Source organism: Haliaeetus leucocephalus, unplaced genomic scaffold (genome assembly GCF_000737465.1).
Source record: "Haliaeetus leucocephalus isolate CR32 unplaced genomic scaffold, Haliaeetus_leucocephalus-4.0 Scaffold340, whole genome shotgun sequence".
In the NCBI taxonomy this organism is placed as follows: domain Eukaryota; kingdom Metazoa; phylum Chordata; class Aves; order Accipitriformes; family Accipitridae; genus Haliaeetus; species Haliaeetus leucocephalus.
This window is the reverse complement of record NW_010972776.1, coordinates 9,775,562-9,801,002: the sequence shown is the minus strand read 5'-3', so window position 1 is coordinate 9,801,002 and position 25,441 is coordinate 9,775,562. Positions and strand designations below refer to the sequence as shown.

At 36.3% G+C, this 25,441-nt stretch overlaps 1 protein-coding gene across 4 annotated transcripts; it reads left to right on the top strand.

Moving 5' to 3' along the window:
- On the top strand, positions 1 to 25,286 carry STK26 (serine/threonine protein kinase 26). 4 transcript variants are annotated; one of them, XM_010572499.1, is made up of 11 exons: positions 1 to 22; positions 8,432 to 8,662; positions 15,675 to 15,731; positions 17,427 to 17,535; positions 17,624 to 17,781; positions 20,337 to 20,522; positions 21,150 to 21,298; positions 21,958 to 22,051; positions 22,536 to 22,598; positions 22,689 to 22,825; positions 23,363 to 25,286. In XM_010572499.1, exons 3-11 carry the CDS (start codon positions 15,696 to 15,698, stop codon positions 23,385 to 23,387), a joined length of 957 nt encoding a protein of 318 aa, XP_010570801.1. In that variant the 5' UTR covers positions 1 to 22; positions 8,432 to 8,662; positions 15,675 to 15,695; the 3' UTR covers positions 23,388 to 25,286. The 4 variants fall into 4 exon arrangements, with proteins under 4 accessions (XP_010570801.1, XP_010570799.1, XP_010570800.1 ...); XM_010572496.1 differs by lacking the exon at positions 1 to 22 and having other exon boundaries at positions 8,617 to 8,662; positions 15,639 to 15,731; XM_010572497.1 differs by lacking the exons at positions 1 to 22; positions 17,427 to 17,535 and having other exon boundaries at positions 8,575 to 8,662.
- Positions 25,287 to 25,441: the final 155 nt, after the last annotated feature.

The window sequence follows — 25,441 nt, the reverse complement described above, 5'->3', positions numbered from 1 at the left end:
AATCCAGGATTCTAGTAGACTGGTGTGTTTGCCTTCCTTTCTCAAAATGGTCCCTACCAAAGCTAAAGGAATGGTGTGATACCCTCTAACCGTGTGTTCCCACTTGGGTTTCACTCCAGGCGGTGATTATGCCTGGAGACTTATCTGTGGTAAATAAACATGTGGCCTGCTCTTTAACCCACATTGTGTTTTGGAGCCATCCTTTTTCAACTAGTGTTTTTCTGCCTCGCTTTAATTTTATTTAGCCTGAAAATAAGTAATGACTACTTCAGGGGAGAGATTTAACAAAGATACTTATGTGTGTGTTAAACTTGAGGTCTTGTTACTGCTTTCTAGTTTATGAACTGGCAAGTTAAAAAGCTGGATTTTGTTGTTGTTTTCATTCTAGCTGGATTATAGTATGAGTTTAATCTCATTTATGGGGAGAAAATCTGTGTATCAAGTTCTAACTTGCACAGAAAAAAATGCTAAAATGGCTTCTAAGATAGAGCAGTGAGGAGGCCTGTAAAATTAATGTAGCAGTTGCCATTAAGCTGCAGGTACCGAACCTCTAAATATTAGGAAGATGGTCCAAATGCTGTAATGGTATAGTTTATTGCTGGCAGAGTTTTGACATAGTTGTCCCTTTAAATGGGTGTGGCAAAAAAAATTGTTTACTGATAAGCAGACTGCTTGCTGAAAGGAAAGGCATACTGCTAAAAGCAGGCTGCAGCCCATAAATGGTTATTTTTCCATATTCCTAGTAGATGTGGCTTTTGTAATCTCTCTGCCGATTAGGTTTTTCAAAGCGGTTCATAAAACGGAGAGATTACAAATGTTCCTAAGCAGTGAGAAATTGCAGTAGTCCTCTACAATTCAGGTGTACAGGCAGTTAGTTCATTGAGGTGGGTTAATTACCCATTCAGCAGTCACTTGTCCTGCACTGTTCAACAAAGGAGATTACATTTGTTTTGAAAGATCAACTTGTTGAACTCTTAATAAATGGAGAACAGAGTTTGAACACTTTGGGATACCAGAACCTGCTGATTTCTTGAACTGACTTCTGTCTCCATCTAAGGATGTCCATCCTTCTAGCTATAGAGCGTTCAGCCACTTAGGTCTTTTGCAAATCATAGTAAAGACCTAGCCAAATAATTTGTGCCCCGCTCCCTCCTTAATTCCTCTGACTCTTTTGGTAGGCCATGTTCCTCAGAGATGTGAGCAGACTGAAGGATATGCAACTGTATGCAGTGGCTTGAGGATTTTTTTTAAAAGATACTAAGTGGTTAAAAGGTATTGATCTACAGAATGGAAGCTAGGTGGGACTCAATTTGAAATGTAAGGATATTCAGAGAAGCTGAATTTACAGAGAAGCTCACTGGCGTGAGAAATTTCTCTTTGTGTTTCCTTTCCTCAATGCAGAATACTCTTCATAAATAATTGGTGTAAATTTTTTTAATTGCCTGTGTCAAAGAACTAATCTTTGGGAGATGTGTTGTTATTCTTTCTTTTTGCTTATTTATGCTGTTTACTAAACTTCTTCATGTTGTGTTACTGAAGTGAAAGAATGGCTAAGAATAGAGGAAGTGAGTTCGGTGGTTTCCATTTTCAGCACAACATACTATTGACAGCTTGCATCTGCCACAGGTCAGAGAGGGTTTGAAGATGAACGTGGTTCTTTCCTTAAAAATCTGACAATGGGTGGGGTTGAATGCTGATTTTAAAGTTTTGATAGTCATATGCAGCTCGCCTTATGGCTGACTTGATGAAAACAAAGCCACGTGGGTTTTTTGCTTGCTTATTTTTGCTTTTGTTTTATATTGAAGTTCTCCAGGTTCTCACTAAAAATGGCAATGAGTCTTGGCCTTGTCAGATAAGGGAGATGTTTCATAAAGGGTGTAACAGAGGTCAAGTCCCATTTAAGGATAGCAAAGCTCAGATGTAGTTTTTGCTACCTACCATGTAGAAAAGCTTGATAATGTAAAAGTTTGATACTTTATAAAATCAAATTGTTTTGTTGTTAAAATAGTTCTTCTTCTTCAGTATGTATTATACAGTTCCAGTAAATATAATTAAATATCTACTATCCTGATACTTGAGTCTTGAACCAGGACTGTAGGGTAGCATCAGAGTTTAGTTACATGCAAAAGACACCAAGAAGCAAGAGTGTGTGTACAAGATTCAGAAAAAAGATGTTTACAGGTTCCACCCTTGTTTTGAATGTCTGCAGGTTCATTTTTTTTCCCCATTCTTTGTAAGTAATAATGGATCTGCACCTGTGCCTTCATTAACTTCAAACTATTTAAATTTTTATGTATATGCACACACGTGCCTATGGCACTGCTTGTGTGAGTAACTTTTATTGTAATAGGATTTTAAAATAAAATTGGTGGGGGAAGGTGGGGAGGAGCTCTAGGAATTAAAATGTATCACTACCTGTGATGGCTTCATTGTAAAGTAGTAAAATGTTCCTTATGCAGGTAAAATATGGAAATTATATATAATTTTTGTGAATAAATATTGTTATATAATAGAATATGCATGGTGTATAATTAATGTGTGTATATATAATTTCTGAAACTACATGCAGATAGTGTATGGAAAGATATTCAACTAAGAAGAACATATCTGTTGATTAAGACTTTAAGAAGTGCTGTAGCCTATCAGGTTTACCAATCTTACTCCTCCTCAATTTCAATTTTTTGGGGGTCTGAACAGAAGAAAAACTTAAGTACTTTATTGTCTGGGAATTGGTAAAAGTCTATGAATGGACTGGTTACCTATGATTTCAGTGTCTTCAACCCAGATGCAGTATTTTGTATGAGTCAGATAAGTGCTAAGAATAGATTAAATGTCTTGACTTTTAATCCGTTTTTCTTTTATTGACTTTCAAGTGTCTTTTTTACTCATTGTTTTTCAGGCATTCATTCTTAAGACAATAAAAGGTATCTTGGAGATTTTACAGATAATAAACTAGGCCTCATAATTGCTATTTAATTTTATTGTTAGCCATAATTCAGACAGTGCAGACAGTGGGACTTAAGTGAAATGGTGCAGTGCATGCTGGCTTCAGCAACAAAGTTGGCATGCATTTCTGATCTGGCATTTTAATGCTGATGTAACTGTGAGGCTGCACAACAAATTAATTACTGGGGTTGGAGGGGGTGTGTGTGTGTTTGGTTTGGTTTTAAATGTTTTGTCATAACATAACCTCATTCTTTTCCTCAACCTTTCTGTAAGACAGCCTTTTCATTACAGTTTGCCTTTGGCTTCTTCCTGGCTGTGAAGATCAGGTTTTTGTTTTAGTGAGCAGTTGCTTGAAATGATGGTCTTTTAAATACACAGGTGATTCTGATGGCTTCCAAAGATACCAGTATGTGTTAGGGTGCCATTGTAGTGGATACTCAAAAAACATATGAGTAGACTTGCTAGTCTTCTCTTACCAACCTTTTATAAAATGTTTTGAGCTAATTATTGCATCTTTATCTAATGTGTATTTGAGTAATGTGTCCCAATGTAGGTGAGCTAGTCTGTAGTACTGCTACAATTTTCAGGGAACCTCTGTTCCAAATAAAGCCTGGGAGATGCTTGAAAATCCAGATAGTATAACAGAGTTTCTTAGTCAGGTTTTAGAAATACTATTAAGATAACAGGATATATGTTCTTACATTGACAGACTACTTGGAGGAAATCTCACAAGACTGTGTTAAATTATTTGCTTTGGGAGACTTTGAGAGGATCCTGGGTTTGATTTTGTTAGATACAAGGTATTAGTTCAGCCTCTGCCCAAGATTCTTTGAAGCTTTGGTTTTTCATCCAATTGTACCTTAATGAAAGTACCCTTTAATGAAATTCATTAATGAACCTTCCTAGAAGACCTGTTACTGTAAAAACTGTCCTGCACTGACAGAATCTGAAGCAGTCTAACATTGTTTCTTCTAATTTGGTGTATGTCATTGGATATCTGTATAATCTTGGAAATTAGACACTCAGTGTGGTTTAACTTTGTTTCAAAGGAAGAATGCAGAATTTGGAGAACAGATAAGTGAAAGGGTCAGAGGTGGAAAGGTGAGTCAGCCAGTCAGTCTTGTAGCAAAATGCAGCCAGGACATTGCTGCATAGCTGTGTTTATCTGGAGGAAAAAAAAAAAAAGAAAAAAAAAAGCTTATATAAGCTGTATTGGCAGAATAGTTGATGCATGCAACTACTGCAGGTATACCACCAAAAATTATGCTATAGTGTTTTTTATTTAGGGTTTCTGAGCAGGTTGTTGGACTAGATGACCGCCTGAGGTCCCTTCCAAGCCAAATTATGCAATGATCCTGTGACTGTATGTGTACATATATGTGTGTATAAACACATACAGTAATGGCACATGGTTGTATAAGAGAGGAGGATAGATTTTACTGAACACTAGCACAAGCTGTATAGTTGTGCTGGACTGGTGAAATGGTGGACTTCCTAAGCTATGCAGAGGGCTTGTATTGTCACGCTCATGCTGGTACTGTTATTCATGCTGGCAAGATTGAAGTTGGCATGTGAATGTGCCTGTGCTTGTCATACTTGTTGCTGCTTCTGTCTGTGGAAATGGGCTAGGGAGGGGAAGAGCAATAGATTCTCTTCCTGATTTGTCCACTTACAGGTGTTCTCTTCGGAGAAGTGATGATGGAGTCCATACACTTTCTATTGTATTGTTACTGCGTGTTGCCCAACAGACATGACTCCCCATAGAAACCAGTATTTATTTATTAAAAAAAACCCCAAACAACCAAAACAATTATTCATGCAGGCAACTTTCAAAGCTTCTAAACCTTTTTCCTGTTCAATGACAGATCTCTGAAAAAACAGGGAATAACAATTGGTTGTTTTGCTCAGGAGTGTTAATAGTGTTAGAAATCTTAATTTCTACCATATTAGAAACTTAGCTGGCAGCTGTGGTGCAAAAATTTATTGGGGGGGGGGGGCAGCAGTGTGCATACACACACTTTTATTTATATAAAATATATCTCCATCCTTTTCTATACCAGGAGAAGGAGGATAGGCATTACTGCATCATATAAATTTACCTTTGTTTAAGAAGTAGTCTTTTAAAATGTTGAAGTTTGGTGGGTTTTTTATTAGTTGTAGAAATACATTCCTGTAAAACAATAGTCTGAAAGACAAGGAAATTAAGAAAGGTAAAAGCAAATCTGTTTCAAAATGCAGTCTTTGTTCTAAGGCCATGTTTTAAGTTATGTAGTGCTCTAAGTTTGAAGCTTGTCCAAAGGACATTATATCTATATTAGCCATAGTTGGTCAGAAATATTTGCCCTTATCCTGGAGTGTCCTGCAGTCCCTTGTCAGCCTTGGTGAATAACACAAGCTGTAAAGCTGACTTTGCTTGCTGTGAGAGGATTTTCTCAGAATAGAAAGATGTGACTCTTCCCTCTAGTAGTCCCGCACAGTTTGTTCTCCTTTGATGCCTCTCTGTTCCACCTCTCCTTCCCAAGGATGTACATGGAGTTCTGTGGTGTCAGGAAGTCCAGCCGTGCCCAATCTCTCCCTGTACTCCAGCACTCCCACCTAATGGCATTAGGAGTTGCTGGAAGTTAAAATAGCCTTTAAAGCTCTGATTCACCTGAAGTAGCTTGGGGAAGAGAGTTTGGAGGCCTGGCTTGTTTTGTTGATGACTGTTAAGTGGGTGTATAGGATTGAGTGAGGTGCATTTCCACTGAGGAGCCCAGAGGAATTTTCTGCTTAAGGTTTTTCCCCAAGCAAAACCCAAGTGTTGCCCTTTGAGTTCATCAAATGTTTGTGAAGGGTTGGATTAGCTGACTATGTCTGTGATTAAATTGCTTTACTTCTATCTGTCTGGAAGTGTTTTAACAGGTTTCATCTCAAATCAACAATAACTGTTGGTTAGTATGAATGATTCCTGGAATCCCAGGCTCCAAGTGTGGCTCAAAATTAAGCTAGTTTTTGTGAAGATGAGTATTTTGGGGTTAATGAAAAGTTTTGCCAATCCTCGCTCAACTCTGTTGTTTCTTGGGTGGGTGTGTGTCTTCGTTATTGTAAATGGAGAACTATCAGTTAATTATTCCTTATTGCAACTAATGTAGTTCAGGAGCACATTAGATTGCTAGCTAAATGACAGTTCTGGCAGCTTAACTAGCAGCAGGGAAAGACTGGGTGGCAGTTGCTGCTGCTTTTGCCACACCTGTTCCTAAAATAATTTTTTGAAACACAGCTGAAAATAGACTTTAAATTAAGATTATTTTTTTAAATTATTTTTAAATTTTTTTCAGGCTTATCAATGGAAAGATTGCAGGTCTTCATGCAGTAGTGTGGTGTATGGCAATATGGCTGTCTTTGGGCAGTTTGAAGATTTAGTGGTGGTGGTTATTGGGTTGTGGGTTTTTGTTGGTTTGGGTTTTTTTTTGTCTGGCTAAAAGGTTTATGAGCACTCGAAGCCTTCAGTCATTTTTTTGTCCCAGTATAATAATATTAGTTGTCCCAGATTTCAAACCAAGTAGTACTTTTCATTTGCTTTGATTATGTATTTTTTTTTATGTTCATCTTTTAGGTCTTTCACTGGATCTATCAACAGAAGGAAAAACCAAAAGTTTTTGCTTAATTATTTCTTTGAAGGTGGGGGGTTTGGGTTTTTTGGTGTGGTTTTTTTTTTAATGGAGCAGAGTAGCAATGAGTTCATAGACAAAGGGAAAATTCCTCATTCTTCTTGCTTTAATGGGCTGCTCAAGAACAGCAGTGTGTCTTGTATATTTGCAAAATCTAAAAATCTAACTCCACAGATCAGCATGAATCTGCCATACTACTTCATGTTCCTTCCTCTTGTGATAATGTAGATGACAGCTTGGTATATATGAGCAGTGAACTGATTCTGCTGAAAATAAACCTGACAAATCATACGGTTAACTCTCAGCTAAATCTGTTTCCTGATTCATCTCACCATATTGTGGAATAAATTCTGGTTCTGGTAGAAGGGAAGAAGTGACAATAAGGGCCCAGTAAGGAAATGAGACTGTCCCTTTTGCACTAGGTTAAAGTAGTAATGTATTTTTTTTTTCCCATTAAAGATTTTTGTATCCATTTGCAAGAACACCAGTGTAAAGGTGTTTTCTGGAGTTTCATGTTGATACTTGAGTATTTTGTTATGTAGGCTAGTCTGTATCTGGGGTTGAATGTCTGCTTTTGCCAAAACTGTCACTTCTTTTGCTGGTTCTGAGTTTTGGAGCGTGAGAAAGATCTAAAGCAAAGCATCTCTTTTATATTTTCAAATGTTGCTATTGAATCAGAGGGCCCTTTTGGGCAGATGTTTCTTGATGAAAGAGTGATTTGTGCAATGAGTTGCCCAGTTCTGACAGCAGTAATATGTTTAATTCTGTTGCTCTGCAAAGCATGGGCTGTTCTCTTAGCACGTCTGTCTTACCTCTTAAAAACACTTTTCTGTAAACTTTCTTACTATGGTCTGAAGTTTCGTGTTCTTAAACTGTGGAGCAAGTTGTCTATATCCTTCAGAAGTCACTGCTGTGGTTTTTGGATACACAAGGTTCTCTAAGCAGCTATGTAGCATGCTTTATCTTGAAGGGAAAATGAGAACTTGCTTCCTTTTTGTTCCCCTTGTGACTACTTGAATGGAGCTGAGAAATCTAAAATATTTGTATAATAATCAGTCTGCTGATCTTAAGAGTACTTGATCAACAAAGATTCCAAGCCAGGTGTCCTCAGCAGTGCTATGCTGCCTGGTGCTCTGCTCCCCTTTTTAAGGTGTGCTTGGGTGATACCAGCCAGTTCTGATCAGTACCCCAGTTTCAGTACTCTGCTCCAGCCTTCTTATTCCTTCTTTGAACATATTTCAGCCACTTTTGCTCTAGTTTTTGTCAGCACTTTTAGCTGTCCTGAAGTCGCCTGATCTTGCTGGATCTCAGAATCTGCCGGTGAATACTGGGTAGTGCAATCTTCCCACAAAAGGCTCCACGCTGTATTACTTGATAGGATGCTTTGTCTGCCCAAGGCTGTTGGCCAGGTAGAAAGCCCAGCCTTTTCTGCCTGGGTGATGGATGATGGCGTTAGTGCTTCTGTGCCAGTAATTGTATTCCCCAGTATTCTGAATTACTGAAGAGATAGGATTAGTATTAAGAACAGCTCTATTCTTTCATTTTAAAGGGTTGTTATGTGGGGAAGTGAAATGAGGTTTGTACCTGACACCCTCTCTGGTGAGGCTCATTTACCTTTGACGTAATTCCATAATGTATGTTCAGTAACTAATAGCTGAATTAGAAGTTAGTGTGCAGGAAATAAATTTATCTGATGCCAAGCCTTCTAGTGATGATAAATCTGGATTACATGCTTCTTGGGAAGTAATGAGGGCTGATAACTTGGAAGTAAATTAAGTAACTCGTGTATTCCTCCCCCCTCCCCCCCGCCCCTTCTGTTTTTTTCTTCTTTCTAGAACCATAGAGCAGACCCAGAAGAACTATTCACAAAGCTGGAACGCATTGGGAAAGGCTCCTTTGGTGAAGTCTTTAAAGGAATTGATAATCGGACACAGCAAGTGGTTGCTATAAAAATCATAGACCTTGAGGAAGCAGAAGATGAAATAGAAGATATACAGCAAGAGATAACTGTTTTAAGTCAGTGTGATAGTCCTTATGTAACAAAATACTACGGATCATATTTAAAGGTAATGTATAGTATGGCATAAAGATTTGCTAGCACCAGGTTGTTTTGAATGCCGCTAGGAAAAAATTCCAAAACTGAGCAGGAGTTATCAGGCCAACTTGACCGTTTTTTTAGTAGGTTTTTGTTTTTCTTTGAACAGAGCTTTTCACTTGGTTTTGCTCCTTTTGCTGCTTGCTTTTTGAGGCTGGAATTTGCACAAAATGTCTAGAGAATGAACAGAGTTGATAGGGGATTCCTCCTGCCATAGCTATTGCTTTTGGACCTTGGTTTTCTCTCCTCCCTCCACAATTGCTAGCACAATTTTGTGGCCTTTCTGGGAAAGGAAAAAGTAACTTCACAGCTATAGAAACAAAAACCTTTGTCTGATATGGAAGGAAATGTTGCACTGTGTAGAGATGCATTGGTAATTACACAGCATAGTAGGCCTGAGACAAAGTAAAACTGACATTAGCAGAGTTATGTAACCACTGTGTGAAATGTTATCTAAGGCATAATTTAAAAACAAACAAACAAAAATAAAAACCTAGAGAAATCCAAAATGTTGAGTAAGTCTTTTTAACTTGCAAAACTGTCCACGTATAATCAGCTTAAATACCACTTAAATGATCTGCAGTGCATACATGTTTTAGATGATTTTTAAAAAACCTAAAACCACTTAATAAAAGCTAAAGTGTTAACCATAGTTAGAGCTGTCTTAAATGTCTGGGGGTTTTTTGTTTGCTTGTGTTTGGGTTTTTTTTTTTGTTGAGCTTTTTCGTTTGGTTTGTTTGCTTGGGTTTGGTTTTTTTGTTGGGTTTTGGGGGTTTGTGCGGGGTTGGTTTGTTCTGTTTTGGTTTTTTCCCCTCTTAAGGTATAGTGGTTTTTTGACATTTTTCTAAAGGCAGATCTCTGAGAAACGTTCCTGTGTCACACTTGTGCTGTATCTTTAGTGATACTATAAAGTATTTGCAGAATTTATTTAGTAGTGTTCTTTTTAGATTGGGCTTTTTTCTTCTGTAAATTGTCAAAGTATTCAATTTTTCATATTTAATGCTCCGTCGGCAATTTAATTTTCTGTACTCCAAATGCTAAATCCTCATTTTGACCAAGCTAAGACAGCTATGGTGGCTTTGCTGTTTACTTAGTTCCTCAGTATTCTGTGGGTTCTTCATGCTGAAGTGAACATGCAAGTTGTCACTGATGTCCCATCTTCCCTTCTCTTTACTGGCCTCAGTCAGTGGAATTTTTGTTTTGTTTTTTATTAAGTGATAGAGCTCTGAGATGTAGTAGAATTTACTTTCCCGCATCACAGTATATTAGAACAAGCTGGTTCTTCTCAAGATAACTTTGAATTCAGCTAGCAATATTCCCCTGGAGCAGTGCACAAATGGTACTGCGGATCCAGACATGATCAGTCTTTTTTACAGTCCTTTATTTTCTGTGATGAGCTAAGTCCTAAACATTATTCTCCTGGGTGTCCATCATTTTAACTTTGTGTTGTAAAAGCCCAATTGTTTGCCCTGAAGTACAAACAGGTCAAGGTAAATCTTGGAAAGTGTTTTTGCTTGGAAGTGTTTTTGCTTGGAAAAGTGTTTTGTTAAACTTCAGAATTAAACAGTGATTTCAGCAGCTGTAAATGGAGAAATGAAACCTTGATTTGGTGGGGGTTTGTTTTGTTTGGTTTTTGTTTGGTTTGGGTTTTTTTTAGGGGTTGTGGGTGGAAAAAGCTTTATAAGTGAGTCATGGACTGAATAGGGAAAGAAAATAGTCTTTTCATTATTTACAGTAACATAGGTACTGAAAGCAAAAAGGGTATTGCAAATCTGCCCAAGTACCTGTGCATCACAGCAGTTTGTCTTTGGCCTTATTAGGCAAGTCTTCCACTTTTTGCCCCTTTTATTAGATAGGTAAGTATAGTTATTCTACCAGTGCTATACAACTATCAACTTCTGGTTAGGGGTTTTTTTGTTTTTTTAAAAATTCCTGGTGGATAGAGGATCATGCTAATGCTGCAGTACTTTCCTTACCACTGTTTGAGTTCTTTCCATTTCTATTCTAAATGGATAAATTCTGAAACATTAATGCTGATCTCTTGTTTACTTTTCACACTCCTAAGGTTTTGGGGGAAGAAAAATCTCTGTGTGTGGAGCTTGGGGAGGTGTTTGTGGAATTTTGGTAACTTTCCCATTCCTTTAAGAAATTCCTCTTTAAAAAAAAAAACCACACCCCCCACCCCAAACCCAAGAAACGCCCAAAACTAAAAAATGGTTCACAGGGTTGTTTTTCATCCCAGACTAGCATGATAGGTAGTTCTATTGCTTGCTGTTCCCCAAGTAAATGAATAAAAATGTCCACAAATAAATGAGTATTTTTAGTTCTGTAATTATAAATAAATAAAATTACTGTTTCAGTATTATCTTGGCTCTGAATTTTTCTTAAGCTAGATTTATCCTTGGTTACTAATACTAGATCTTTCAGCTTCAGATTCCTCAGGGGAAAGAGTGTATTAGCTTTGCTAAATGTGCGAAGAATCTTTTATGCTGCCTTTTTATTTTACTAATAACAGGTATTTTGAGAGTTGTATCTGTCTACTTTTTTTTTTACTTAATTGCTGTAGCTTTTCATTTTTTATTATCTATTACTCTGAGAATGGCTGTCAGCCTAAGTGTTAAGCTGTGTAGTACTTCATTCAGAATTTAATTTCTCTATATACTGTAGACATCTCTTGGAAACAGTGAAATAGGTACAGTTGTGTACCAAATGATTGTATAATTAAAGGTTAAAGAACATTGAGGTTAAATTCTGAAAATTAACACATCTTATTTCTTACAAAGCAAAGTCCTAGGCTGCAAAGATTAATAGCAGTTCGCTATGGATATGACTGGTAATGAAGATCACGTTCATAGTGGTCCTGTAGGTTTGTTGGTGAATACTTAGTTTTATATATAACGATCACTGAAAATACTCCTAGAAATACCTTTTAAGATAGTGACTAAAAAGAACATAAGCATACTGTAAGTAGAAGGTATTTAAAAATTTAAGAGTTTTCTTTTTTCCTTTGCATCTTTATTTACAGGAAAACAAAACAGTTGACCCAGTCTGCCCTCTTTCAGATCATGCTTATAGAATAGAAGTAGTTTACTAAAATATATTAATCATACATGTAGCTTTCTCTGAAGCTCTAGGAATGCCATTAGAAATGTTTTTGAGTTTTGCAGTGTTTAAATCAAAGAGACATAGTATTTTCTTAACTATACCAAAGCAAACCCTCAGTGCAAAGGCATTCAGGTTGCCTACAATACTTACTGATATTTCTTAGCTGAATAATCTAGAGCTGCTTTAAATCTTTAAATCTGATAGTTTTTACTTTGAAGAAACTGCAGCTGAGACCATGTGTTGGCTTCAGGTTTTTCACATGTGCCTCAGTTCATCCAATCGAACTGTAATGGGACATCTTCTGTTGTAACTTATTCTTGTTTTTTAAACCAATTTTAAGTAAGCTTTGAATAAGCAAATCATTCTTGTCATCAGTTTGTAGTCAGTTCAGTTTTTCCTCTGGTTATGATAGCATATTTGATAATTAAGTTTTTTAAAACACAAAAGAGATGTTAACTGTGTGTGTCTTCTAATTGCAAGCATTTCAGATGAGAGATTTTATTTTTGTACACTCTGTTCTATGTACTCTGCAGCTTTAGAGTTTCCTCACGCTTTAGGATGCAAAGCCAGCCTTGTGGCTGATCAGTATGGAGTGGCCCAGGCTCAGGGAGCCTGGGGCTTACCAGCTACATGCAGGCTCTTCCAGATGCTCCTGCTACTGAAAGGGGGAGGGGAAGAGTGTCTTTTATTTCAATTACTTGACTTACTAATTTGTAACTTAGCTCAGCTGATGCCATGTAAGATACTCTTACCTTCTGCAGCCTAGCTGCTCATTAGCTACAGTTTGTACATCTGACTTGTAAATGTGATTTTAAAAATATGGACAGTCCCTTAATATTTTTACCTAGCAGTGCAATGTTATTTGTCTGTTATCAGATACTTTACTCTTTAGAAACCTTATCGTTGGTACAAGATGGCAAGGTCTACTTCCTTGAGGTTCTTAGGATAAAGCTGATGCCAGTTTTCAGTTATTGTGGTACAGAAAGGGGCAAACCCCCCCTATCTTTGTAAATTGGGGTACCTGTATATCTTGAGTTTTGGAGTTTGAATGGGAGTTTCCCACTGAATTAATCTTAGACGTTAGGTATTAGTAATTTTTTTTTTAATTTTCACTGGGTATCTGGCAAGTTCAGTAGTGTTTTCTAAACATACTGGTAGGTGATGTACAAGCATATATATAGTCAAAGAATGTGCCATAATAAACACATTTGTGTACGGCAGTAAAATGCTTTACCCTTATATCGTGTCTTTCACAAATGTATGTAGAATTGTACGAGCTTACAGCTGTATTAATGCAACTTTTGTAGCTGTAACGTAACTTAAATCCTGATGTAGATGTCTGTAGATGTTTATATTTGTGGAAGGTCAGGATCTAAATTTGTCTCCTCATCCTGTATTGCACTTTGATTGCAATTAACATCACATCTCGATAAATAAAACATTTCTTGTGGAGGATACCCTTGAAAGTGATAGTGCATAGCAATGCAGTAGTGTAAGTTACTTTAGATGGCTAAAATGAGTGTTTTCCTCAAGCCTAATGGTTTGTCAAAATGTATTACTACCTTATCAGTTCAGGCAAGAAAAAGCTTAAAGGTATTAAAAGTTATCCTAGTTCTGGCATGGTTTGGTTACGCATATTTGTGAAGCTTGATAAAATGCTTGAGCTGTACTTTTCATCTGATCCCATAGAGATAGATCTTCTCTTGATGACTGAAATTTCATTATTGTTTTCCCTATTTGTGCCGTCTAGCCGATGGGTTTAAATATATATTCTTGGAACTATTACAGCCACCTGGGCTTGCTCTTTTCTTTTGCAATTAAAACAAGCCTGAAGTTATTCTCAGTTTTTCAGATTTGAATATGGAGAACTTCTGTAGTAGCATCCAAAGACTTCCATCAAGATTGTAGAGCACTTTGTGCACCAAAGCTCTGAGACAATCTAAAGATAGTGTTTGTTCTACATTGTCTATTTATACTTGGTTGACCTAAAATAGCTAGGAAAAAGGTTGTTCATGCCTAGCTAGTAAATATCCACACCCGGTTACAGTGGATAGTAGCAATTTCTTTGAGGCGTTATTTCAGAAACACAGTACTTTACTCATTTTCACCCTATACTGTTTTCAAGTAATGGTCAAATCCTCCAGACATGTCTGGTAACCACAATGTTTGCCTTAAACTGGAGTTACTTGCAGGTCTTCTCAGCTGACAAAGTTGGGCTTTGTAAAAACTGCTAAAATTAGCCAGCCCTTCCCTGCTGATCTCATAATATTGGAATAGACTCTCATAAATGGTGTGGTTTTTAAATTCAGTATAAATCTAATAGAGCACACTTTGTTATAATTGGATGTGGTGCTTTCAGAAACTGCACCTTTATTTGCTTGTTGAGTTTTCTGTCACTAGTCAGGCAATAGGGTGGGAAAGCATACAATGTAGAATGCAAGAGGCTTTAAAAAGTACTTCTACCATAAGCTTGTGCTCTCTTACAAGGAACTAGCACTAGTAAATATGTGCTGGAGACTTAAACAGTGTGCCTGGTACTTCCCCAGGTCTGGTTCGGTTGAGTATTTTTAATAACTGGGTTTTGGTTTAAATAGAGAAATGTCTTTATTTGCAGAATTTCTTAAGAATAGTAGCCCATAGATTAATACTTGGGTTTCTTCTGAAATGTGAGGGGACTCTGGCAAGCAAATGGCAGAAGATCCCAGTTTTGAAACATACTGTCTATCGATCCGATACCAAATCTTTCTCGTTTTGTTTATGTGAACTAGCCACCTTTTGCAGCTACATACTAAGGGCAAAGTCAGCATCTAGAAGTCAGTGTTAGAAGAATTAGTATTCTAGTAGTTGAGACATCTCCACGAAGAAAGTGCGGAAACTCACATATTCACAGGGGTTGGGATTCAAATAGCATATGGTGAAGGAGTACATGAACTTTGCAATATTACTGGAAATAATCTAAAAAAAAAAATAATCCTAAGATAGGTGCCTTAAGTCATACTTTTTATTGAGCTATATTGCTCTTATCTTTTGACTTTTTAATGGCCAATTTTGAACCTCTGATTTGAAAACTTCGGAAATCTGAATGTTTTTGTAGAGTTCCAGGTCTGGCAGTGCAATTTCTCCTGGCTGGTGGTTGTAGTGCTGTTTTGTATCTCAAAATCGGAGCTATCCCTATGGTAGCAGGCATATTTTGTGGTAGGATATAAGTTCTTAGGTACAAGCATATTTAAGGGCTGCTGGATCTGACAACTTTAGTTGGAGCTTGTGGACATGTTAGATACATACTTGCAGAGTTACCACGTAGGTAAAGACGCATCTAGTACCTACCTCCATTAGGCTTTAAATTTCTGCTGTCTTTTGAAGCGTGTTCATGCTCACACTCTTGCTCAAAAGTAATTTTAAGTTCTGAGTATTTTGCTCAGGTGAGAGGTGTGGTGATGTTACAAGGAAGTTCACTATTAAAATTGTAATGCTTCTGTATCGCAAATGGCTGGAATTAATAATTGTAATGCAAAGACAGTCTTTTCTAAGAACTACAACCTTACATTAAAACATTTAGTTCAAATTTAAACCACCACCAAATCACCTTTTTCTAAGTTCCATTCCTTTAGTAGAATCATTTTAGATACCAGTTAGCAGAAAATGATTGGGAGGTGGTGGTGCTTTTTTAAATACAGAAGTCAAACTTCAATTGATATTTAGACATCTTGCACAGGAGCTGTGTGATCATTCTAAAAGAAGTAATTACATGTAACTTGATGATTAATGGGACTCTGTATTTGCATTCTCCTAACAGTATGCTGGTAGTCTATTGAAATACATAATTATTTTTTTTATGGCAGCCTTGGACTTCTAACAACTCAAGCCTTCCTTTACAGGGCACAAAACTATGGATAATAATGGAATACTTGGGTGGAGGTTCAGCTTTGGATCTTGTAAGTATATGATTTTTTTGTATTGTAAGTACTAACGAACCTTATTTCATTGCGCTTTCAGATCTCTCTATAAAATCTAGTCCTTGGAGGCAGCTTATATTACATCACTGCTACATTGTAATGCTCCAAAAAGTGTGAATTTGAATGGTAGTTCTGTTATATTGAATTGATGTTGATTTTTTTTGTTGTTGTTGTTTTTACTGTTTGTCTCTAAGCATTAGGAAGCATCTGTTTTATTCTCAGTCAAATGTAAGGCAATGGTTTTTTTAGTATGAGGAGAAGTACTGTTCTTGCCATATGTGGTGGGGTTTTAGGTATTGGATCATCTGTCCCTCCCCTGTCCCCTCCCCCCCGGTAGAATTGATTGCACTTGAATAAAAAATGTTTCCTTTGGGATTGGGTTTCGGGAATGAATGAAGTGAATGCCCACAGAGTACAGTTAATTTTAACTGGTTAAAAGGTGTTGGGTTTTCCATTTTCAGGTTATTTTCAGTTAAGCATGAAAGTGCCTTTTACTTAAGATAGTGTAGCATTCATGAAGGATGTAGCTTAGAGAGTACAAGAGCACAATCCACTGTATGTGGATGTGGTTTCCCCATACTTTCAGTACAGCTCTGCTTCAGCTGTAAAGCTTAGAGACCCACCCTTTCCTGTAAGATAATATAACTCAGTCTTTGTGTTGTTCTGAAGGAAAAATATGTCTTCAGTATTATAGAATGGTGTTAATTATATATTTGCTAACAGTGGTCCTATCTGCAAGAGCTGAAGCATGTGCTTAACTTCACAGATCTATTTAAACTTCTTTATGAAACTATATCACATTAACTCAGCTACAGGAATGCAAAAGCATAGTAATTACATGTAGCGTGTAGCAGTTTGTAGCTCTGGAACTTAGCCTTTTGAGGAAGGGGCTCTGAGATACTTATTCTTTATCACTTTGGAGTAGTTGATAGTCTTCTGTGGAGTGTCAGAAATAGTGAAATAGCTTTTACTAGTGACAGTTGAAACCACTGAACCTTTAGAAGAATAGAACTTCTAAGTTTTGCCTCACTTTGCCATACCATAATTTCATGGTGTTCTCTGTTTCGGTGCTGTGGTGTTGGTATTTTTTTTATATATAGCAGAATCACCCACCTTAATTGCTTTGCGTTTAATTGCATAGCTTTCTAATGTGCAAAGTTTATACTTATTCCATACTAGCAGCTTTATAGCAGCATGTTATGTTCTTGATGCAAAAGCAAGCATGGAATCAAAAATGCTGGAACAAAAAAAAATGCAACATTGAATTTAAAAACCACAGTCAATAGACTAATTTATTTTGTAATAAACTGAGTTTCTTAATTCACTTAATCTAAAATACAAAATTCAGTCTGCTGTGTTTGCTGTCTATAGGAAACTAACTTTGTGGAAAATTAGTCTAGCTTTTCATGTGCATTGCATGCTGGGGGGAATGCATACTGTACGCGTTAGAAAAGTAACAGTGCTTTCAATGTATTATCAGTAGAGATGTGAAGATGATTATTCCAATGGCACCTATTTCTGATAGAATGTTGACATAGTTCATTGAATCTTCCATGAATTCTGTTAGTTCTTTGCTTTTAAAAAATCTTTCAAGTTTAAGATTTAATTAAATCCATAACAAGGCAAAAAATAGATACAAGACTAAAATTATTGTAATGTATCTTTTCTGTAAAGCTGCGTGCAGGCCCATTTGATGAGTTCCAGATTGCTACCATGCTAAAGGAAATCTTGAAAGGTCTTGACTACCTACACTCAGAGAAGAAAATTCACAGGGATATAAAAGGTGCATAACATTTAAAATGTTACTTTAATAAAGCCTTTAAAAATCGTAAGAGCAGTATTCTAATTTAGATATTATTTCCCCTTGGCAGCTGCCAATGTCTTGTTATCAGAACAAGGCGATGTTAAGCTTGCTGATTTTGGGGTTGCTGGGCAGCTGACAGACACGCAAATTAAGAGGAATACCTTTGTTGGAACTCCGTTTTGGATGGCCCCTGAAGTTATTCAGCAGTCAGCGTATGATTCAAAAGTAAGTATGAGAGTAGAATACCTTTTCTTTGTATCTGCATATCCAACAGAAATTCCTTTGATTTTTGTGGGTTTAGCTCTATCAGTATGGAGGGAAAAAAAAGTAGATTTCAAATTACAGCGTTTAAAATAATAAAATTAAAAGTGCGATTAAATTGTTTTTATACGGTAGTTACATGTCACTGTACTCACATGCAAGACCCATGCAAGCTCACCAAGTAAATTCATGCTTTTGTGTTAAGATTCTTTCAGAGAAACTCCCTGGATGCTTTCAGTGTTGTGGGTGGGTTGGTTGGTTTTGTTTTTAATTTCAATAAAACGTTTCACATTTAATTCAAATGGTAATAAAGCTCTCACAAATTAGAATGCCACCAGAACTTATCAGCTTATTTAAAGCTAAGATGGTGGCTGAAATTTTACTCGTCTCAGATTTTTCTAAACAGTTCTGGATATAATTTCTTTAATGGTATTTCTGAGAACTTGTGTAATGCTGAAGATTTTAGCACAGGTGACTAATCTTGAGAAGGAAAAAAGTAACTAGAACTACAGGATTGGGTAGCTGTGGTAGCAATATGGTACCTTGTACATTTCTTTGTCATGGGAGCTGTTGACTAATTGCAAAGGAGAGTTTCCCTATGTGAACTAGCAGTAGAAAAGCAGACCTCCTCCATGTTTATCTGAGGGTTGAGAACTGCTGCTAGAAATTATGATAAGGAAGGAACAGTCCCCTCTTCTCCCATGTGTATACCCACAAGATAACCTAGAGCATGTGGTTAGCAAAATGGTAATGTAGTTCAGTGCTGGCACTGGACTTTCTATGCTGTAGATGCAACCTTAAATAGGAGCAAAAAATCTAAAAATGTTGGTATATGCGAAGTAATACTTTCATACTGTTTTTTCTCAAATAGTAAACATGTAACTGTACTTGTGATGTGCACATAAAGAAAAGACTGTTGAATATCTGAGATGTCCTGAAGATATTCACACTGCAGGAGACTTTCCCGGGATCCCTCAGACTTGAAGGAATTTGTGTACATGTCACAAGGGTTCTTGCTGATAAGGAGTACGTTGTAGTTCTCATGTTTAGGTTTCAGTGGTGCAACTGTAATGTGCTCCCTAGGGCACTTTGGAAAAAGCGCTCTACTCCACTTTAAAACTGCGTGTTGTCCAGTCAAAGTGATAATAATTCCTCTTCTGCTTGCCCTATGTATAAATCAGCGGTACCACCCCTTCGTTTACATTCTCCCAGCAACCTAATCTTATGCCTTCTGTATCTCCTCAATACGTCACAAGAGCAATGCCCTCTCCCTTTTCTTTCTATGCCAAAAGTCTGGGGGGAAAACACATAACATGCAAGCCTTTGGTAGGACAGATGAAGGGTTTTGGACAGGATACACTTCAATTTCTGGACTAATACTGATGAGCATTTTGGCATCTGGACTGAATTTTAACCTTTCTGCTTCTCTCCCTGCTTCAAAATGACAGAAAATAAAATAGAAATTCATACACTTTTGTGGTGGCAGAGATTTACAAGCCTCATCTCTTCTTTCAAAACATTTTGCTCCAGTATACAATTGTTGGTTATGATATTTCAGTAATAAACAATGAGCTAGTTTAATTCTTCAATATTAAGATATAACAGATATTTTAGTTCTTGTGAATAGGAAGGGAATATTGGAGAGATGCAAGTTGTAACCCTTGTTTACTCTATGAGCAACTTTGGTTTATGACTTCTGTGCCAAGTGTAGTCAACTATTGCCAGCCACTTTTTAATGAGAAGCACCTTTAGTGACCTTAATAGCTATTGTAGCTCATCTAAAAAGATGCAAGTAATGTACATTTCACTTGGGAAAAATCTCTAAATGGGAGAAGAATTTTATAGTTCACAAGATATTTTGATACAAATAGAAAATTTGTTTATAAAGCTTACCTTTAGCTAAAATAAATACCACTTCATTATTCTTCAGAAACTTAACATTTCGAACTTGGTGTTTCAGGTCTAGCAAGTTGATAATTTTCTAGCTCAATTCATCAATCAGTCTGTTAGGAAAGAAATTAAGTGATCACCTGCTGGATTTGATTCACCTTCTTTAGAGTGAGGTGTCAAACAAGGTTGGATACCTCAGTGCATCTACAGTTTAAAAAGTAACATCAGCATGCAGTTTTGGTATCTAAACAAAATCTGAATTTGACATAGGAAATTTATGGTAGTTTGTAGTTCATTACATAATAAAAAAATCAAAGGGAGGTAAATGTTTCTGAAGCTTCTTCCAAAAGCATGCGTATTTAGGTGCATGTTTAACTTGCTGACAGTGTTACAACAGTGACAGTGTGCAACAAAAGTGATGTTGTAGATGTTTGTCATTAAAGACTGATTAAGTCAGCCAGGTCTTCGGGGATTATAGCCTTCAAATATTGGTAAAGAATCTTTGTGCATTATCTACTTAGACCAAAATTAGTTTTATTATATAGATGCAGTATATGTGAAGATTTCGGTTATTAACGACTTACGATAGCCCTTAATTTTGTACTAAATGTAACTTTTCCCTTTCTCAGGCTGACATCTGGTCATTGGGAATCACTGCTATTGAACTAGCCAAAGGGGAGCCTCCCAACTCTGATATGCATCCAATGAGAGTTCTGTTCCTCATTCCGAAAAACAATCCTCCGACTTTATTAGGAGAATTCAGTAAACCTTTTAAAGAATTCATTGATGCATGTCTGAATAAGGACCCAACATTTGTGAGTAGATGTGTGTGTGTGTGTATAGATGTTTTGGCTTTGTTTCCAACTCTCTCATGCACGTGAAATACTTTGCTGGTGTAGTGCATCATAGTTGAAATAATTTTAGAGACTATACTTTCCACTGTAAATGGTAGTGGTGCTTTTTAATAGCTGTGTCTCCATCCTAGTCTCTTTTGTTTAAAATACTGAAAGGAGGAGGGACAAGGCTGGAAAAAATGATGGTGACAGAGGCAGCTTCCTAAAAAACACTCAAACCTAAGATAATGTCAGAAAAGAAGCTTTAACAGAGGAGAGAATCTTAGATCTTTTTTTCCAGCAGAACTTCTGCTGTCTGTCTGAATTCTGCTTACAAGGAAATGTTGCATTGGAGAATTTTGATTAGTCATTTTCCTGGGTGTGTACCTTGTAGCACAGAAGGATAAGCGGTATAGTCTGTGACTTGATCATATTTTTAGAGTGCTTGTAAATATGGATTACTGGCATTTGTTGACTTCCTGTTTCACTAATTTCCTGATACTATACGAGTTAGCTCTAGAAGTCAGTTGTCTTACTAAATCTCCCCTATTAACATTTAAAATCATGAAATGTTAGCATAACATTAAATATTTAAGGTGTTTCTTACAGCGCCCTACTGCAAAAGAACTTCTGAAGCACAAATTCATCATGAAAAATGCCAAGAAGACTTCGTATCTAACAGAACTGATTGATAGGTTTAAGAGATGGAAAGCAGAGGGACATAGTAGTGATGAAAGTGATTCCGATGGTTCAGATTCGTAAGTTTATTTTCAGTTTAGTCTCTTTGGGGCTTTTCTTTTTTTAAATAATGTTACTAAAGTAGGTTTAGTGGCGGTTTCTCTGTGTAATTAACTCCTCTTCTGTACATCTGTCTTTGTTCCATTATGTTTTTCATTGGCTTCTTTCAAGAAAACCCCTTGTATGAACCTAAAGACTAACACATAAGTCACCCTATGTGCTCGTTATCTCTTTAAACTTTCCCTCTCTGAACTCGGTTTCGCTTCTGTTTAAGTGCTATGTATTTCCTAGTCTGAGGCTAGTGGTTATACCAAAAACAATGAATCACAATTAGAAATATTGTGGAGCAAGGTTGAGGTGTGTGAAGAAGTTTGCACAATGCCTGTGGAACAATATACATTCTGTAAGTCTCTTGCTTTTCTGGATATCAGAGAACTGTTTTAAATGGGATGCCATGGGAGAAGGTAAGCTTTATGGGTAGATAACATCTTCTGTTTGCTTTGATTGTATTTCAATTTATTCAGCCTCTGAAGTTGTTTTTTTAAAGGTCAACGTTTTTCTTCTTATTTTAGGGAATACAGATCTAATCCATATAGATTTATTATGTATTTCGGTTACCTATGCTTGCTTAGCATTACGTTGTGGCTAGTATTGTGTACATCATATCCTTTTTCTTCAGGGAGTCCAGTAACAAAGAAAATAACTCTCATCCTGAGTGGAGTTTTACAACAGTTCGAAAGAAGCCAGATGCAAAGAAGCTACAGAATGGGACGGTGTGTACAGTCTGAAGAGTTCTTCTTTCTACGTGCTGATTTTGAAGCCAATTTAAGGAAGATAGTGATAAAACTTAGTAATTATTCACTTTTCATAAGAACTGACTGTCTTTTTGTAGTTCAAGAGGTGATGCTTGTTAGCGGTATTTCCTATGCCCATGTCAGCCTTAAATGCAAAAGGTACCGCATACTAATAGATCAGTAACTGCTCATAGAGGTGTGAATTTTAAAGACTCTCATAATATTAGAGAGGAAAAACTGAATTGTTTTTCTGATGATATATGACACTTCAGATGTGTCATCACGCATCTGTTTCCACATCACATAACATTTGTTGATGTACTGTGCCTTCATTGGTTTTGTAATGTATTTCAAGTGCTTTGTTGAATTTAACTGAACTTTCAAAATCACATGTGCTGTGTTAAATGCAGCGTATGTGTTGTACAGGAGTATGCTAATGTAATCCTTATTTGTTAACTTTTAGGATCAGGATCTTGTTAAAACCCTGAGTTGTCTAACTATGATAATCACCCCCGTGTTTGCTGAGGTAAGTCTTGACTTAAAAAATTTCTTTGAAAATATTACCCAAGTGTCTGATAAATTCTATAATTTTTATCTGTTTTGGTTTGTTACTCAGCTCAAACAGCAGGACACAAATAATGCTAGCAGAAAGAAAGCAATTGAAGAACTTGAGAAAAGCATCAATATGGCAGAAGCAACATGTCCAGGGATCACAGATAAGATGGTGAAGAAACTTATGGAGAAATTTCAGAAGTAAGTTAAAGAAATTGTTGTATGCATTGTAGGGAAAAAAAAAAAAGTTTTATTTTAAAAGAAAAATTTTAAATTAAGTACTTATGTACAGGAAAGGTTGGTTGACACTGAATTTCATATGTTGGGTAAATTTGAGTAGTTTAGTGGTAAGTGAAAGATCTGCTATGTCCAGTGCTTTAAAGTTTTAACTTTGGTAGTACACATAACAATTCTGTTTGAGACTGAAACTAATAGTAACAATTACCGTATCTGTTTGGTCTTCTAGTGCTGCAATTTTACTGTAGTTGTTATACCTTGCTTCCTTTAATTTAGCCTGCAATTTTGTCATAAGCATATTTATAGCCAGTAAAGGAGCAGGAGAATCTTTAACTTTTTAGGGAATATTTTCTTGAGAATGTCACTTCTGGTGTTTTTTTCCTGTGAACTGTTGAGATGAAAGCATGTACAGGTTTGGTGATGCAAAAATAGTTATGTGCTGTTTGCCAAGTTGAAACAATATAACTAACAAGATTCTTACTTGCATTTTTTTATCCATAGATTTTCTGTTAATGACTCATCCTAAGAAACTTCACATAATTGACTGCTGTTTCGTATGGACCCAGTGAAACCCACCAAAACTACTTCAAGCTTGGCAGTGCTTAGCTCATGAGCTCCTTGTGCCTTTTGGATCTTTGCAACATATTGATGGTGATTGAGGATTTGAAAGAACCTACTCAACTATTTTGTGGCAGTGCACATGGTTTTATATTTTCAGGAAATTATTTTGTAAAGAACAACTTTTAATATTGTAGTTTCACCTGTTTAATCTGATAAATGTTGAGGTGCAGTTTTGCTTTTAGAAATAACCATTACTTTAGTTAATAGAAAGTGCAAGTACAGTATGTTTTGATGCTGTTTTGTTCCTGTACATGGGGATGTACAGGTCTTTTGTATTCATGAGTTAAACTTTTGTAAATCACTAATAAGCTTCAGAGAAAATAGCTTTTTCACAAGCGTATTCAAAACATGTAATGTAGTGGCAAGGGTATTGCTGTAGCACCTGCTTCAACCAGCATATAGTTATCGTGCCCTGAAAAATAAACCTGCAACAGTATCTATTATAATTCTAAATTGGTACAGTATTTTAGGCAGCTCTATGATTAAATATATTTGAGAGCAATATGTCAATAGTTTGCAGGTGATATGTAGCAACAGGTATATCCTGATGTACAGTATATGTATTACCTTTTAGAACAGGTTTTGAAGTAGTAATTCAATCTTATATCATCATGGTAGGAAAATTTAGAGCAATACAGTTGAGGGGGTGGGGCTTTTGGCAATAATGGACAAAACCTGAAGTCCAATTTAACTTAACTTAATTTTTTTCCTCTGAGTACACATGCCTGGGTGGAAGGGAGCCAGAGAAGCCGAGCGTCGCATGATACATACCTCACAAGCAGGTATAAGTGTAACACCAGCGTTCTGTGTGGTGGTGTTGTTTCTCCTGTAAGATATTTATACACATTTTTGTTCTTAAATACATTAAATACAGTACATCAACATAATTTGTTTATAATTTTCTGAAAGTGTATTTTAAATATGTATTTACCAGTTAATATGCAAATAACTGAGTTATAGATATTCTTTCACAAAAAGGTAGTACTGTGCAGTACGGAGTGATTTTTTTTTTTTTTTTTCATAAAAAGTAGATAAGACTATAAGTTGCTTTCAGTTATATATTTATGGTACTGCTAGATGGGTAATATCTTCTCTTCTGTTTTTTTTTCCCTTTTTCAACCCAGTATGTATATTATGCTGAAGTTTTGAACTGGGATTGTTTTTCAGTACTTAGCTGTGGAACTGTTGGTGTAAATTTATTTTTGATAAAGGCTGGGTGTGTTTATTTTATGGTTCAGACCTGCACATTTGTTTTTGCACAAAAGTCATTTTAAAGAATCTGAAATATATCTGCCAAATATTGAAAAAGTAATGGTGTGCAAGTAAATACTGCATTTTTAGTCAAATGTTGCCATTACATCGTTTTTATATAAAGGACACTTGTGAGAGATGGTGGTTAGATATGCCAAGGACAATTATTTTCAATGGTGCCTACACTGTAAAAAAATTACTTTTAACTCCTTGTTTTAATTTTAAAAAAATGTTTCTGTTTAAAACTTTCATCTGCTATATAACTGAAATTCAATTAGAATTTATATCTGAGAAAAAAGTCTGGAAATAGTTTTTGAAAACAATAATGTTATGGATGAAATAAATATTTTTATAAATGTAAAAGCAGCAAAAGTTGTAAATACAGTTGATCTGAAGCTTTACAAAATAACTGCATCACAGAAACAAATTGTAGTGCTCCTCTAGCTTCTGTAGTTGTTAGTCTTGTAAATCTGTTTATAGATTAAGCTTATTTCAATGTTTTGGGGGGTTTTAAATGGTTTAAAAATAAATATTTAAGTTCTGTAAACTTTCATGAGCTTGTTCTGTTGTGCGTTTTATTCTGAATTTTAGTAGATGTGCAGAGGTGTGGATATACCTCTTACAAACTTGTGTTCTAGTTCAAGAAAGGTGTTCCTTGCACAGAGTTGCATGGTTGCTTTGAAAAGGTTTGGGTCCCCCCCATGCTGT

What these genes read in the sequence shown, in the direction of transcription:
- STK26 (XM_010572499.1), top strand. Translation starts at nt 15,696, where the DNA reads ATGGAATACTTGGGTGGAGGTTCAGCTTTGGATCTT. An exon ending in AGTCAGCGTATGATTCAAAA is followed by an intron (nt 17,782 to 20,336) that starts GTAAGTATGAGA and finishes TCCCTTTCTCAG; the next exon opens with GCTGACATCTGGTCATTGGG. An exon ending in CTTATGGAGAAATTTCAGAA is followed by an intron (nt 22,826 to 23,362) that starts GTAAGTTAAAGA and finishes TTTTATCCATAG; the next exon opens with ATTTTCTGTTAATGACTCAT.